At 42.7% G+C, this 16,116-nt stretch overlaps 2 protein-coding genes across 7 annotated transcripts in view; both read right to left on the minus strand.

Annotated features, from left to right (window-relative positions):
- The window catches only part of arhgap46a (Rho GTPase activating protein 46a), a 29,996-nt gene extending 25,216 nt beyond the window's left edge, over window positions 1-4,780 (minus strand). For 2 of the 3 annotated variants that reach the window (XM_086291544.1, XM_086291543.1), the window contains exon 1: window positions 4,606-4,780. In XM_086291544.1, the coding sequence (XP_086147670.1) occupies window positions 4,606-4,619 (14 nt within the window). In that variant the 5' untranslated portion in view covers window positions 4,620-4,780. Of the gene's footprint in view, window positions 1-1,532; window positions 1,717-4,605 lie in introns of those variants that run through there. The other variant, XM_086291546.1, reaches the window with a different exon arrangement.
- A 2,297-nt stretch (window positions 4,781-7,077) lies between these two features.
- Window positions 7,078-16,116, minus strand: part of sulf2a (sulfatase 2a) — a 47,414-nt gene continuing 38,375 nt past the window's right edge. For all 4 annotated transcript variants that reach the window (XM_086291551.1, XM_086291550.1, XM_086291552.1 and 1 more), the window contains 19 exons: window positions 15,810-16,049; window positions 15,548-15,699; window positions 15,033-15,202; window positions 13,396-13,546; window positions 12,977-13,152; window positions 12,734-12,862; window positions 12,404-12,460; window positions 12,144-12,273; window positions 11,545-11,752; window positions 10,916-11,171; window positions 10,667-10,763; window positions 10,476-10,570; window positions 10,339-10,398; window positions 10,087-10,253; window positions 9,755-9,897; window positions 9,513-9,621; window positions 9,388-9,421; window positions 8,854-8,907; window positions 7,078-8,487 (listed from right to left, as the gene is read on the minus strand). In XM_086291551.1, coding sequence (XP_086147677.1) covers window positions 8,457-8,487; window positions 8,854-8,907; window positions 9,388-9,421; window positions 9,513-9,621; window positions 9,755-9,897; window positions 10,087-10,253; window positions 10,339-10,398; window positions 10,476-10,570; window positions 10,667-10,763; window positions 10,916-11,171; window positions 11,545-11,752; window positions 12,144-12,273; window positions 12,404-12,460; window positions 12,734-12,862; window positions 12,977-13,152; window positions 13,396-13,546; window positions 15,033-15,202; window positions 15,548-15,699; window positions 15,810-16,049 — 2,459 coding nt within the window. In that variant the 3' untranslated portion in view covers window positions 7,078-8,456. The remainder of the gene's footprint in view (window positions 8,488-8,853; window positions 8,908-9,387; window positions 9,422-9,512; window positions 9,622-9,754; window positions 9,898-10,086; window positions 10,254-10,338; window positions 10,399-10,475; window positions 10,571-10,666; window positions 10,764-10,915; window positions 11,172-11,544; window positions 11,753-12,143; window positions 12,274-12,403; window positions 12,461-12,733; window positions 12,863-12,976; window positions 13,153-13,395; window positions 13,547-15,032; window positions 15,203-15,547; window positions 15,700-15,809; window positions 16,050-16,116) is intronic.

Genomic DNA, 16,116 nt, shown 5'->3' on the forward strand with positions numbered 1-16,116 from the left:
TTCTCTCCTGCGTACTGTGTACAATACCACATCACTCTATAAACCCCAAGTTTATACTATGGCTACTCAGATGATCAAAAGGTTGTGACTTTTAAAATCCTGCTTAGGTTCCAGATCTTCTCTCTGCTCCCCTTTTCCTCCTAAACTTGGCAGCAGTTGTCAGTGTCACTTTCTTACTCGCCGTGTGCTGACATGGGGAAACAAGTTTGGAGGGGTATGTGGGAGTCACCTTTCACAGAGGGACACGTGAGACGCACTGGAGCCGACCTTATACGACTTGACCCGGGAACCAAGGCAGGCCAGGTGTCAATGAGGGGAAGAGAGGTAAAGAACCTTAAGACCAAACAGCGGGGCAGCTAAAGCCTGGCAGAGAGAGGAGACGGCTGGTATGGGAAGATGAAGATAAACAGGGGGTTAGACTCCTGAACGCACCCTATTATTTGATTCACTTCCAAAAAGTCCTGCAAGGGTCAAACAAACTGGGATAGACAGAAGACCTCCCCAAAGAAGTATACAGACCCTTTATACGTGCCTAGGTAAAAGGAGAGTTGCTGATAGTTCCTGTTGCAAAAGTAAAAGTTAGCAAACTGAACAGCAACAGCTGACAACAACCCTAACTTTGCTTTCTTTCTACATTTTTGTAAACAAAAGCAGCACCATTCTGCTTAAAGTGACTTCTCAACCACTATATGTCGTCATCACTCAGCCCGGGTGAGTAAACCTAATTCCAAGAACCTCATTGTCTCGTATCACCTGAGAGCAGACTGCCATTTCTGAGTTACCGCAATGACTCAGGTACAACTGCACAAACCAGACGGTCCAGTTTGGTCTGTGTGCAGCATGATCACCCTGCACGAACTGAGCTGAACATGGGTCTTTTAAAACAGTGGTATTGGGGGAAAAAAGAGCAAAGCTGACAAACAAAAGATGTTGACTGCTTGTAAAACTGGAGGGCACAAACACACTCATCTGACTTAGGAGTCTGAAGAAAAAAAAATGTCTTTTTACCACAGCTGTATACAGCACACAGGCTCTTTGGGAACAGAAAATCAGTAGTACACAGTTGACAAGAAAGTCCCGCAATGACTCAGCTTCATATGCATTACAAAGCCTGTGAAATGCACCCTATTCTGAAGCCTGTAATAGTACAAAACAATGCTGAGTATTGTCGGATCAACAGGCAGACTTCATTCAATTCTTTGTTGCGTCCACACAGGGGATCACAGCCAACGAGTGCTGCGATGAGGCGGAGCTTGAGACATGTATAGGAGATGTGGGGGTGACCTCCTTCAACAGCTGCCCTAATCCATGACTAGAAACGGCTTCCCCTCTCTACTGGCGCTGGATTAGACTGGATCTCACAAGGTCACACAGCCAACCTTCAGCAAGGCCAGTTTTTCCCATGCTGCGTTCCAACTACCAATTTTACATGGCCCCCCAATTCATTCCATATAGATGCCAAAGCATTCACCCCCCTCCACACTGCAACAAACCGATTCTTCATGAGGAACGAGATAAAAAAAAAAGCCTACCTCACCACCAGCTCCAGGAGAACATTTTTGTGTTAGCTGTTAAATGTTACTTCAGATACCCTTGCTGAAATCCGCCTACAAGCTAAATGCAGAGAAGCGGCTCTCTGTGATTTCTCTATGGGGAGTATTGTCTTGTCCCACCATCTTGCCACGAATCACCCACGAATGCTGCAGCTCAGCAGAAATGCCGGGAACTTCCGGCCCCCTTACTGCTCTGCTGAACACTCACTGTCTGTCCGAGGTGACACTCAGCCAAAGGGTCAATAAACTCCCTTTCAGAGAGAGCAAGGTCTGCCCAAACACAAGTCCCCGTCCTTCCTAAAAAAAACTTCAGCCCTTCCCTTAGTTCAGGGGTGGGCAACTCCAGGCCTCGAGGGCCGGTGTCCCTGCAGGTTTTAGATGTGTCCTTGAACCAACACAGCGGATTTAAATGGCTAAATTAGCTCCTGCAGTTCTCCAGAGGCCTGGTAACAAACTAATCATGTGATTCAGGTGTGTTGACCCAAGGTGAGATCTAAAACCTGCAGGACACCGGCCCTCGGGGCCTGGAATTGCCCACCCCTGCCTTAGTTGGAGGGTGCTTCTGAGGTCACATAAGACTCTGGACGAGAGCGAACATGTGCAACAGAAGCTGCAGCATCAGGGTGTTTACCACATAGAAGATAGCCTTTCTATCAGCACACCAGCTGTCAGAGTGGGAACAATGGGGTTACTTGTCCAAACACACACACAAAAAAAGAATGACGCTATTACGAGGTAATTGTGCTTAATAACCACAAACATTCACCTCTAAACATTATCTTGTAAAATCATTCAGGGTTATCGATGAATACATATTGTGCATCGGCCCTTTTATATAAAATAAACTCAAGAATTCCACCTGTGCTATCTGGGTGCTGTCAAAACAGCAGTTTTTATTAGTATCTGACCTGCTTGCCTACAACCACCAGCAGCAGCAGTTTGTAACTTCATTTTGGTCTAAGCCCACACCATCCCCCGCGAATCCTCCCCCTGCTGACATGACAAACGAGGCCAGAGTCTAATCCCAGAGCGCAGCTACAGGGTAAGCAAGGGGGTCAGCGAGGAGCCACGCAGGAAAGGAACGTCCGGATTGTCCTCTAGAGGAAGTGAAGGTGCAGACGGTAGACTCTCTAGGATTAGAAATGCAGAGCAGGCCAGTGAAGATGTTAACGCCAGGCCCGCGCAGGCCTGAGGGGAGGAGTGGATTATGATTTAAGAGGCCATCGCTGGGGCTCAACGTGTAGGGAAGGATTAATATTTCACTAACAACAATAGATCTTCAGGTCGTGGCAGATTCTTTGTGTTCAATGTGTTAATTGCACTTTGTGGGTTTCATTTGCACCTTAGCTCACTGACGTTACATAAACTTGTTCACCTCTTTTAACTCTTGAATTTGTGTCATAGACCTAAAAAGTACAACAGGATATTAAGCCACGTAATGATTCTGAGCGACGATGAGCATCTGGTTCAAACCAGTGGATGCCTGCGATTTAAACCTGTCTGTAATCCCCACAGTTCGCAGTGTGAGTGGTTGCTCAGGTACAGATAAATTTGTTTGGACAAATCACCTTAACCTCATTACAAAGTCACTGTGGCAGGCCACAGAGGATCAAAGTCAGGTGAAAAGTGCGTGCTGAGTGTTAAGAGCACTGATCCTCAAGGGATCAGAGAAAGGAAAGGAGTGAAAGCTGGAAATGTGTACGTTGAAGCTAATGAAATCACAGCGATTATTAACAAACCATGACTCATAACATGTCAGTGCAGGACAGGCTTCACTTCCTGTCAACAGGCAAACAAACTTCCCTATTGTCTGTCTGGGATGGACGTCCGGTCTCTTCTTTGCAGAAAGCACCGTTTAGAGTCATCTTGTTGAAGGGGATGTGTTGCTTGTTCTCATTGTCTGCCCACTGTTGTGAGCTTGCAGAGTAAACACCGAGACAACATCCTCATTTTCAACTCTGGTTCCTACATCTCACAGAAAAAACTCATGAACTATGGAAACTTTGACCAAACGACATCGCTGTCCTCTGTTATAGTATCTCATCTATCTCTTGCAATTTGCTGAGCAGATAGAGAAATTTACACCAACGCCACGCAAATGCAAACACGCAAATGCAAACAAAAGTCATCAGATGAGCACCAGCTGGGCAGGGAGATGGTGAAAACTGCTGCGCCCAGGAAGTCAGGTTGGCATGCCCTGCCAAAATAAACAGCTTTAGGCTATATAAATGACAGCTGACTCGAAAACTTGCTCGTCAGCTACTGTCTAATGGACTGCACTCAACAGCAGATACAGGACGAGGAATTGGACTTTTTACTGCATGTATCACAACACTAAGGAGTTCCCATATGAAAATCTGTAGCCAAAGCAGTAAGTGACTTTAAATAGACCGTGGGGACTAAAGCAAGCAACCGATGAAAGCTAAACAAAGTTTTAATGCACATCTGCAGTGAAAACAGATGGCGAAGAAATTAAGACACGTGGAGCTGAATCTGAGAGCCACAGCAGTAGTAGAAACAGGAGCAACAAATGGACTGTGGAACATTTGCCCTCTTGTTGGGTTACCGGGCTCCTAAAACCACAGCAAAGAGCTAAGCCCGTGAAGCCCATTTGGAGACTAGATAGAATTAAGAAGTAGCCTCCGTCTCCCACCACAGCCACCACACTGCAGCTTCTCCCTACAATTAAAAACTTTGGGCGGATGTGTCAAACCTTTGCCACCTAGCTTCCCATGATAGGCGTTAGCGAGCTACAGTGTAATGTTTTACTTTTAACTCACCGACGATAGATAATAATTAAAATCGAAAATAAAAAAAAGAATAAGAACATTTCGCGGTTTAAATAATCTGTTAAACTTAGAAGTCACCCCTAACAGACTTTGGTAGAGATTTTTAAAAAAACGTTTTATTTTCAAAGGTTTTAAAATACCCACAGAGGCTTAAAATAATGTTACTATCCCGCGAGCTGCGGCTCCGGTTCAGCGTCGGCGGCTTCTAAACTTTCTCCACTTCATTTCGCGCCGCTGTGAAATTAAAGAAAGAGTCTGCTTACCTTGTCCCGGCCATGCTCTTCACATTTTAAACGAGGCTCCAGCGAAAGGAACTGTACAGTTGTTGTTGTTGTTTTTTATCTCTTCTTGCTTGTAAGGTTAGTTTTGTGAGCGCACTGAACTGTCCGAGCAGTGAGTAGTACGGGACGGCTCTCCGGTGGCAAATCCCGTACGCAGTCTCCGCCTCTGCACGTGAGTCATAGGTTGCGATGGGGGTCACCCAGTCTGCACCCCCACCCAGTCTGCTCCCCTCCCTCTTCCACGCCACACCACCCATCCTGAAGCCTTTCGACTGGCTTTCTGGAAAAAGCGGCACTTTTTTAAGATAGCCAAAACATTTAAAGGCTCAGCTGGCTCAACAAAGTAAAGTGATAAGATGTTAAAGGTTAGAAGGGGGTTTTTGTGTGCCAACTTACACAGGAACTTCAATTCACTTCATATATTAAGTTAAATAAAACTAAGGCTGCTATTTTTTAACAAATGCGGTCTATTTATTAGAAGGTTTGTTAAGCAAGCAACAGATTTGCATTGCATGACACAGCTGAAATACATTATTCGATTCATATGTGAAAATTCAAGAGTAGTTGTGTCTAATATATAATCTATATTCTCACTGGCTCACCCTTTGACCAGTCCCTCCCACTTTTTTTCTGACTGCTGTGAAGGCATGTCCAGGCAATGCCCTCAGCACAGTCAGCATCGTGCACAACAGAGAGCATGTGCAGAAGAACAGGCGATAGCCAGTACTACTAATTGTTGTTCATTAACTTTTGGCCAGAGAAGCTGTTGCATGCTCTTTTTTAAAGTTACCTGGCTAATTTAGTGCAATACCTCCACCTAGACTCTGGTTTCTTTAGGGCAGGTCTGACTGAAGGGCTTTGCTTGCACAAAGTATCAAAGCGGATAATCCTGTGCTTTCTCTTAAAAAGCAGCGTATTAATGTTTTTGGAAATTGTTAGAATAGAATAGAATAGTCTTTTATTGCCATTGTTCATCTGGTTATTTAAACTGTGTCTTAAACTACATTTTAAGACAAAGAAAGAATATTGTCTACTTCCACAAATCTATAATAAAATCAAAATATACCGTGGCTATTTTAAAGGCACAGTGTGTAAAATCTTGCCTAGATGTCAGTAGATTGCAAACTGCAGACAACTGAATCCTCTGTGGTGGCTGCCATGAGACAAATAACTCACCCTGCCATTTCTTCAGCCAGGTGTCCACGTCTATACATTGTGGAAGAGCCTGCAAAACTTTGTGAAAGGAGTCTGATAGGAGTCAATGGGTCTGTGAAGCTCACTTATGCCCGATGACAGTGGTGAGTTGTTGAGGATATCCTGAACCTTTCTGTTGGTAAGACTGCTGTTTTCGTTGCTGCTCTAATCAAGTAATCAAGCTGTTTATCAGAGGAAAAGTGAGAATTTTAGGACAGTCAAGCATAAAAGTAGCAAAATGTTAGCTTATAAGCAGCTGTTGTTGTTTAGCTGGGTCTTCTCAGCTGTCCAGAGATGGAAGAGTGGCATGTGTAATCTGTTGAATATGCAATTGTGACAATATCAGGAATAAATAAGCATGTTTATGCTTGTGTTGGTGTGTTAGAGTCTTAACTGCAGTTCAGAAGACGAGGTTTGAGATGAGGAGGAAGAGGATGAAGTGGAAATGAGGGAAGAGAGAAAACAGAGAAAACAACAAGACTTAACGAGAAAGATGATGAATACACAATGACATACAAATGTTCACATATATGGTTTGAAAGGGAAAGAAGTAACTTATAAGGTGAACGATGTAAGTTAGCCAGTGTACAGGCACAAACACCGGGTGTAATGATGGTGTAATGTCTTTTTCGGCCACTGTATTCAAGAGGCTGGGAAACATGGCGGCCTCCACAAAGTGGAGCCTGCTCCTGTGTATTTTTAATGGCTTAATTCCAAGTTGTGTTTAAATCGCAGGCATCCACTGGTTTGAACCTGATGCTGATCATCACTCTGAACCATTACATGGTTTAATATCCTGTGATCTAACACATTATTACACACTAATCAACTTATATTCATGAGCACAATATATTATTTCCTATTAAATGACCTTAAAAAATTACCTAAGTTCACCTTTAAATTTTAGTTTGTTAGTTTGATTAAAGTTGTGCATAAGTGGGCGTGCGTTCATGTTTATTCAGACTGAGATGCCAGCGTGACTGGAAATAACAGAGTTAATTTGACTGTGCCAATCAGAATGCTATGACTATCAATTTAATGATCTCAAGCTGCTGGGATTCCACTGTTGAGATTACATTAAGTACAAACCCTCCTGATGCTACAGTGAAAGGGACATTATTGAGAGCAAATAGGTTACAGCTTCCACATGTCACTGCACTCACCACCATAGGTTGTCCAAAGAAACGGGCAGACAGAGACACCTACTGGACATGAAAACAGTAAATTACTTAACAATTTCAAAATAAAAGCCTGGTCATATTCATGGTCAAACAACACTTTATTCACATTGACTATCAGCACTCTATTAAAAGGAAGTATTGGCTAAAAAAAGAAAAGAAAAGAAGCTAACAAATGCAAGAAGTAAACTTCACATCAATGAGTATTACACTGTTTTGTTTTTCTTCCGGCGCAAAGCATACTGTCCATTAATGTACATGGCACAGCTCTTCACAGTGAACCCTTTAAGTGCTTTTCTGATGTAAATAAGGACAAACATACAAATCTCAATGACAATGACATTTCTCAAGCTACGTTTCTCCCTATAAGTTCATTTTATCAACTCGTATCATACAATGAGGTTGCCTCTCCAGTATTATAAAAAATATTGTAAACATTTATATTAATTGCACAACATACATTCAAATACATACTGTACTGTACAGCAAGATTTCAGACTTGTATTGTTATCTTGTAGCACCATGTATAGCAAACTGAACAAACTATTTGGATACTTCTACAGTGTGATACTGACAATACAAAGGAGTAAAATGGCATTCACAAATGACACATTCTGTTACAGGTCACGTAGTCTGGAGGATTGTATCATTGTGAGATGGTGTTGTTAATTTAGACCTCTTCAAGGGCATAAAGAGACTTTTGTTGAATTCTGTGTATGCATTTAAATCATTGCAGGCAAACTCAGGTCATCTCAGATCGCACAGCTGTGAGGAGGATGACCTGTAGTAACAAAGGACATTCATCGGTGTTAAGAATAACTATAATACAAAAGAGTATGGCGACATGTTTGATGCAGTTGGTTGTTTGTTAAGTCCACTTTACTTCCATGTGCAGACACGTTGGTGCAGAGAAAGAATACAACATATGTCTTAATGTTACTCCAAGTGTGAAATAGTTAGCTAATCCACATGTGCCGCAGAGACATCACAAGGCCATGACGTCATTGTGTAGCAGCAGAAGTGACGTGTTACTCATCATATTTCCACACAGTCTCACATGACATGAAAGAAAGCTGATTAAAGCTGAGACATTGTATATTATCTACAAGCATTAGTGGTATACTGAAAGGCTTGCAGACACCAAACTGTTCCACTTGATTTACAGAATCTTGTTGTTGTTGTTAACAATCCTGACAGCTGGGGGTGGCAAAGTTTGCAAATGGATATGAAATATGTTCCAAAATACATAATTGCTGAGTCTTTAGACTTATTGTAGGCCTTAGTATTTCCTACACCCCGGTAGGAGGCTATGAGGAGCAGCTCCCCCGAAAATGAAACCCAGCTTAGAGTGGTATCCCAGCATATGGTCTATCAAAGTTGAGGTCTTCGGGTTTTCTGCACTCTCCATTCTCCTTCCTTCTCTGGAGGAGGCCGATGCGGTTGGTTGTGGGCTGCAGGTGGTTAACCAACCCACCCTTCCCAAATCTGCCCTCTGTGCAAGAGAAACAATTACTGTAAGTTAAATGCACTGCTTGAGGCATTCACTGGAAACCATGGCTCCAGCTGTGGTCTGTTCCTACCAACACTGCGAGGAAAAGCAGGAAATGACAATAACAGAACAGAAAACGCAACACAATGTGACAATGACATATCTGCATTGCTGTAATGAATTTGAGCCGAGAGAGTGAATGAAAATGGTGCAGCAATGCAATGCAGGGAAATGTAAATACAATTAGTAGAGGAGTACAGAAATACAGTAAATAGGGCACCATGCTGTTAAGTCATCTGACCATGCTAAAAAATCTGGATGGAGATGCTGGCTGAGTACAAAGGAGCAGATGGGTTATGACAAACTCACAGCGATTTGGAGGAGGGCTTCTTCACTTTTGGCCTCTTTCGGCGATGAACTGGCCTGAAGCATGCACAGCACGTATACACGCGCGGGACCAATGCACGTGCATGAAGACAAAACCCACAGGTATACACACACACACACACACACACGCACAGACATAGATGCACGCAAGTACACACATGAACACAACCCCACACACACACACACACACACACACACACACACACACACACAATTAGGGTTGATTACAAAAAGGCAGAAGCTGAAAAGCAGCCTTGCATTTTAGCCCTCTTTGGATTTGACTTCTGCATGCTACAATGCTTCAATCACAACAGTGAGGAACCATGGCAGTTCAGAGCTTCCGTTTCAGAGAAACGTGTCTGTATTTTGTTTCCTCAGCTCCCTAGATGACTGGCAATGAGCAGAAACATAACCAAAGACTCAGCAGTAACCTCTCTGAATTCATATTATAACTTGAATTCCATCTGTGATGGTTGTGAAAGCAATCAGCTGCAAGCTGTTTAGAGGAAGAAATACCTGTATTCACTGAAGTAGTTTCGCTCCTTTCCTCCTGAAAAGAAGCAGGGGTAGCATTAATCTTAGTTTCAAATGACTGTTGGCGCTACAATATATGATATTTACCACAGAGATCTTTTACTGACCCTTCTCTGGGCTGCACTGCTTATGTCCTTTGCAGCCCCGTAATTCCATAAGTTGTTGATGCATCAAATTCAGAGCGTTGCGGTCAAGGGTGTTGACAGCATTTATCAGCTGCAGGACAAAATGTCAGCAAGGACTTTGGAAATTTTGGGAACTATCCCATGTGCACCATGAATCATGTAGTGGGATTATTTTAAACGTATTATTGGTAACTGCCATTCTGTGTGTCTGTTGAAATAAATACCTGGTACGGGTCAGTGTTGAGGTCAAAATACTCCAGGAAGCCCGTAGCAAATTCACAGAACAGGAAATTGTGTGTGTCATTGATGGTCCTGAGGCACCAGTATGTGTTGTTGTTGGCACTGGTGCATGCACAGAATGGACCCACTGAGGATCAGAGGAAGGGGGAGTTTATAAGGAAGGGAGGGGTGAGAGTGGAAAACAAGAGTTTGAAAAACGTGATTCAAAATATTGTTGTCATCATTTCTGCTCAGGAAAATAGTGCCAGAAACAAAGAGGTATGTTCCACCATGATACTCTTTGAACAACTTGCTAAATCCATAGACTATCCCTCACTTGTCCAGAAGGGAGCAGTCTGCCAATGATGGTTGTCATGTGTGAAGCAGGTCAGGCCGGGCATGCTGCACGTGTCGTTGTTCTGAAGCCTCTTGAGGAATTTCCGTAGTTTCTTTCTGCGTTTCTGCTCCTTCTGCAACCACTGAGTCTTCTGCTTTGATGGCATTCTAATAAATACAAAACATACGTCACAACTAGCCTGAGTGAGGAATTCAAAATTACTACACAGTAAACGAGTGTTATACATTTTACCTGAGTGAGAGCATTCGTCCTGCATTAAGTTGGAAAGTCTCCTTATTCGTAGTGAGATAACTGAAAAGACAAAGTCAGCTGTCAGATGTGCTGAATCTCTGTGTTGGTGCTTATCTGTCACCCTTAAATTCTCTCACCTGGGACTGTCGCACTGACATTCCTCTGGTCGCACGTTTTTTAAATGACCTTTGACCTCACGCAAGTTCTTGATTTTTGTCTGCAAGGTTTCGATCTAAAAAGGAAAGTTGCCCCAAATCTAATTAGACACCACAGGCTATAAATAACCTACAATATGTATTAAATATAACAATTAAAAAAGGAACAGTACCTCGTGCTCTATGTGCAATTTGTGGTCTTTCCATGCTTGAAGGGACTTATAGAGGCCTCCATCACATTTAACTGTGTCATTCATAAGAATGGAGCATCTGAAGGGCATAGAAACAATATATATATACATATATATATGTATGTATATGTATATGTATATGTATATGTATATTCTAACAGTTGATTTCTGTCTTTTACCTCAGGAACATTACACATTCATGTGGAAAAATGTACACACACACACACGCACCTATATGTGACTTTAATAGCAGCAGGTGTAGCAAGTTTGTTGCTGGTGGTGGGTTTGACAGTCACTTCCATGCCACTGAACTCTTCATTGTCTTCCTCATTCACTCCTCTCCTCCTGTCTCTGGCCCAGCTGCTGTTCCTGGACCCCAGTGGCCAGTAGCCTTTTTCTAGGTCTACAGCATACAGGTCACCGCCCAGCTCAAATGATATAGAGCGGGCCCAACGCTTCCTACTTGTACCCTTACTGGACTTTATCTCTGCAGAAGACGAGACAGATTAATGTAAGACGTGTTTTTGATTCTTTATGTCAGGATAGATGACATAACAGCAACTAAACAGACTGATATAAATCAAAATTCCATGCAAGTTGTATCATATTCTGGGAATCCTTTACAAGCTTTTAATTGGTAATTTGTCTGTTCTATTCTGCCACTTGATGGCAGCACTGACATATCCTTCTGGTCTCATGAATACTTCAACAGCTGGTTATTTTCGCTTGAGATAAATGGCCCCATTTGGAAAGCTTCATAGGCTACTGCAAGGACGATTCAAAGTAAAGAAAAGTTTCTTTCTAAACAAAAGCATCTATTTATAGCAATGACAACAATGTAAGCGACAACAGGAACTGACTCTTTTTGGTGAGAAGCCTCTTCCTCTTCATGATGGATGGTTTGAAGCCGGAATTGCTGCAGTCACAGCTGTCAGAGCTGGATGTGAGAGACAGCTGTGAGGCACCGCTGGCCATCAGAGCCTGCATACGTGGGGCAAAGAGACTAGCCATGCCCTTGCACTTATACAGCCTCAGCTTGCCAGTCGGGTCCTCCACACACTGCCACTTCTGAAAGAAGGCACAGGGAAATATGGATTAACACAGGTCTTTGAGATTTTATAGAGTATAACATAATTTTGACCCAGTCTTTATAGCATGACGATAAAAATCACAGACATCTAAATGAGCACAAGGCATATTCAAGCTGAGCAGTAATAGTAATAATATTAATCTTCTGGGATGAGCCTTTTATGAGTCTTATTCAAACTGGAAAGCTCTTTATACACACGTGCACATGCTCTTCATTTTGGAGGATTAAGAAAAAGACTTTTATGTTCGATGAAACATACAATGACTGCAGATAACTCGGCAGATTGCAACCAGAATGTTAATTATCTCTTAATTTTGTTCTATTCAGACTTCATTAACCTCTCTGTTCGAGATCTTACAGGTCAAGTACCTGTCCTGGCTGCTGGCAGGAGGTCTGGTACTCTTCTTTTTGGCACAGGTCCTTCACCCTCTGATATTTTGGCAGGAAGTTCTCTTCCTGGGCCATTTCCTTTCCATCGGCTCTCTTGTGCGGAGGCTTCCTGAAAGCACAGATAAACAGAAAATGATTTTTTCTTCAGCCAACCAGACAAGAAGTCTCATGTTGCTACAGGACAATTCCTGGTTTGGGAACAGTTTTCACAAAAGATAATACATTACAATAAAACATACCCTCTCTCCACGAGGAAAGAATCTCTCCATGTTTTACCCTTCCTGCTCAACTGGAACCTGTAAAATGAGACGTTTTCAGAAATCCTGTTAAACCACTTTGTGATATTTGCACAGGATAAACATGTACTCTATTTTAAATGTCATCCTTGCATGGCACTGAGAAGAAAGTGGTGTTCCATTTTTATGTTTGGATTGCAGATTTCATTATGCCCATGAAATAAACAGAGTTCAACTCTCAACCTTTTTGACACATTCCTGGTATTTTAAATGCTATTCAAAAATACGAAGAACACGAAGATAGTGAGTTTATAAAGTAAAGTAGGTACTCACCTATTGACTGGTCGGTCTGTGTCTAGCAGCTTGAGGATAGACTTGCCGTCCATTTCTGCAGGGATATCAACACCAGCCATGTCCAGCAGAGTTGGTGCCAGGTCAATGTTCAATACTATGTGAGGATTACTGCAGGACAACAAGAACATTTTTTTCTATAGAACTAGATAGAAGAAAATAGTCACAATGGTATTTACCTTTATCCCTATACTGAATGCAAGAGAAAAACAACGAGTCTCTTACACAGCACCTTGCTCCACATTAGGTCCTCGAATGTAGAAGGGTACACGGATATCAAACTCATAAGGCATTGATTTGCCCTTCACAAGACCAAACTGGCCAATATGGTAGCCGTGGTCTGAGGTGTAAATGAGGTACGTGTTGTCCAGTTCACCTGTCTCCACCAACATGTTGTACACCTACGGAGGATATAGTTCATTGAACACTCACACAGTGTGAAAAGTTTTACTTCTGTTTGATAGCTCAAGTCTCTTGTGCCAGATTGTGGGAAAGGAGGATTGAACAATTTACCAAGTGTGTCAGTGAATACATTATACAGTCCCAGTCAGAACAAGCACAGATCTCCCAGGATTTAAGGCTGTCAGATGAGATGTGTGTGTGTGTCTGTGTTTAAGCATATGTCTGTCTGCTTGTCTGAATACCTTCTCCACACTGTCATCCACCGACAGCAGAGTCTGCATCCTCCTGCGCTGAAGCATGTTAGTGAACTGCATGTGGACAGGCTTCATAGGTCCAGTGTAGCGTAGGATCCAGTGCTTGTCTGGGTTAGGGGCATAGTTGTAGCTGGGGGTTCTAAAATGAAAGATAACAACAAAAAAGCTTGAAGCTTGAAATTATGTGGTGTAATAAGCATTTCACTTATACCGATTCTACTTACATTTTAAAGGAGACAGAGTTCTTTTTGTACTAGTCACCGTACATTTGCACAGAGATGTTTCCATATTCTTTAGCTGTAAATTGAATCATAGAACCAAAACGCATGCATTCACAGCAACATTTTCTTCCTGTGCTGGCTAATGTCTCCAATCCTTTTCCCCCAAAGTAGCCAGAAAACTGTTTATGGAATGCTAAAGTGGAGGTTACATAAACCATGTAAAATGCAATCAATAGGTCTGCACACAGTGAGCCCAGTTTGATCAATATTTAACTCCAAGCCATACAGAACTGTATTTGGGAATAAAAACTGCTAAATAGCTAATGAGATCCTAAAAGAAAATACCTTTAATGTTTAAAGTGGATCGATTTGGCTTTTAAGAAATGCTAATGTCCCAAAGCTTATTCTGCAGCGAGAAATCTAATGTACTGTGAAGATGTGTCTGTAATGTGCCAAGGTGAGAAGAAGGTTTACCACTAGAGGAGTGCAGGACTTTTACTGCCTCTCTCTCTTAGTGTGGTTGATAAGGACAGAGGGAGATGGAGTGAGAAAATAGCCAGAGAAGGCTCTCACAGAAAACATCACCCGAGGGAGAGGAAATTTATGGAGAAAGAGCAATTAAAAGTTTGCACAAAGACACTAGGGCTGAATTTTCAGAATATTCTATGTGTTTAAAGCTTGTGTGGCACAGGTTAATGGTGCTGGAGGGATTAGATGAAGCAGCAGGATGGTGTGAGGGGGTAGAAATTGGAGTCTCATTACTGGCCTTGGCTACATCTCTAGAGGCTAATAGCAGCTCTGCCATTAGCTAGCAGCACTAGGCAGCCAGTGAGCACAAAGGGTCAGGAAGAAAAAAATGGAGGTGTTGGGCGTGTCTGTGTGTGTTTGTGTGTGCACATGGCTTCATCATTACCTAAGCTCTATACATACATCATTCCTCTCTTCTTGTACCACTGACAAAATGCTACAAATTAGCAGGTCTCATTACGGTGGTACCACTAATGTGAACAATGCACGAGCCAAATAAACTGGAGCAAAGCATTGGCAGTGGAAGGAAAGGCATCGGCTGCCAACAACATTCTGCAGGCAGAGGAGGATGAGATTGAGTCGAGATTATGGAATTTGTGTCATCCTCGGTCATAGAAGCAGAATGAATGCACAGATGACTCATATGCAAGCAAATAGGTCTGGATGTGAAAATGTAAAAATGTATCTGTGTACTTGTTATCTTTGTCCCCCTGAAACCAAACACGCTTACATCCCATAGGCAAAGCTCCTGTTCAAACAGCTGCCAATTATCTGTGCATGTATTATCACAGATCATCGGAAAACCTGCAACAATCTGCTAACTCGTAACTTGGTCACAGTTTGTTTAGGCAATTTGAAGCTAACTCATTTCCTTACATGTGCTGTGATGCATTGGAGAAAGCGGAGCTGTACTGCGGGGCAGAGTCCTCTGGACCATGTGGAGCAACGTGACTCAGAACCATCAACACAGGCCGGTGAGGGTACAGCCTCTTGGACGTACGGAAGTAGTCGATGCTGTTGTTGGTAATGACATCTGTCAGATAGTCCTGTAAAGTACATGAAATATTATTTATCATGTACTCAGTGAGTGACAGAGGGAGTCAAAGAGCAGAGCACCAGCACTGTGCGAGTCAAAACCAGACGTTACTGATACTGAGTCAGTGGAACTGCTCAATGTTTTAACCCTTCATCTTGTTAAGCTACTTTAAAGTGTAATTTTCATGTGTATTATGTTGCTTAAACTTATTGAATTGTTGTTTTCATTTGAACAAAAGCATCACTTTTCACAAATTTCATTAAATGATTTTGTATCAATCTCAGCACATGCAGGGATAATTATTCTGTAAAGATACATGTATTTTCTTTTTGATGTCAGAAGAGTGCAATAATACCTTTGTGTAGTCGCTGCTGTGCTTCTCCCGTACACCGTTTCTGCAGAGGGTGTAGTTGTAGAAACGTGAGTTTTTCACCAATGCTACCCACTCCTTCCAGCCAGGAGGCACGTAGGAGCCGTTGTACTCATTGAGGTATTTTCCAAAAAAGGCTGAGTGAAGAACAGGTGCGCAGCAAGTTAATGATGTACTCTTTTTCAGGTTTATTTGCAAATTTCATAACTCAATGACTGAAGCTCGATTTGGACTCTGCAACGCTCACCTGTCCTGTAGCCTGAGTTGTTGAGGTGGACAGCAAAGGTGTGCGGCTCGTGGTGGGCCTGCCACGAGGGTGAGGAGCAGTTCTCGTTGTTGGTATAGGTATGGTGATTATGCACATATTTTCCCGTCAGGATGGAGGAGCGGGATGGGCAGCACATTGGCGTGGTGGAGAAAGCGTTTGAAAAATGTGTGCCGCCCTTTTCCATGATGTGCCGAGTTTTGTTCATGGCCTGCATAGAGCCTGGGAGGCAACAGGGGGAAAGGGAGAGAAGGGGGGGGGAGGGGAGGTTGTACGAGGGGACAGGAGG

Source organism: Aulonocara sp. 'chitande type north' Nkhata Bay, linkage group LG5 (genome assembly GCF_057382095.1).
Source record: "Aulonocara sp. 'chitande type north' Nkhata Bay isolate Kocher_YH1m ecotype deep benthic linkage group LG5, A_spYH_male_GT1.1, whole genome shotgun sequence".
NCBI lineage: Eukaryota > Metazoa > Chordata > Actinopteri > Cichliformes > Cichlidae > Aulonocara > Aulonocara sp. 'chitande type north' Nkhata Bay.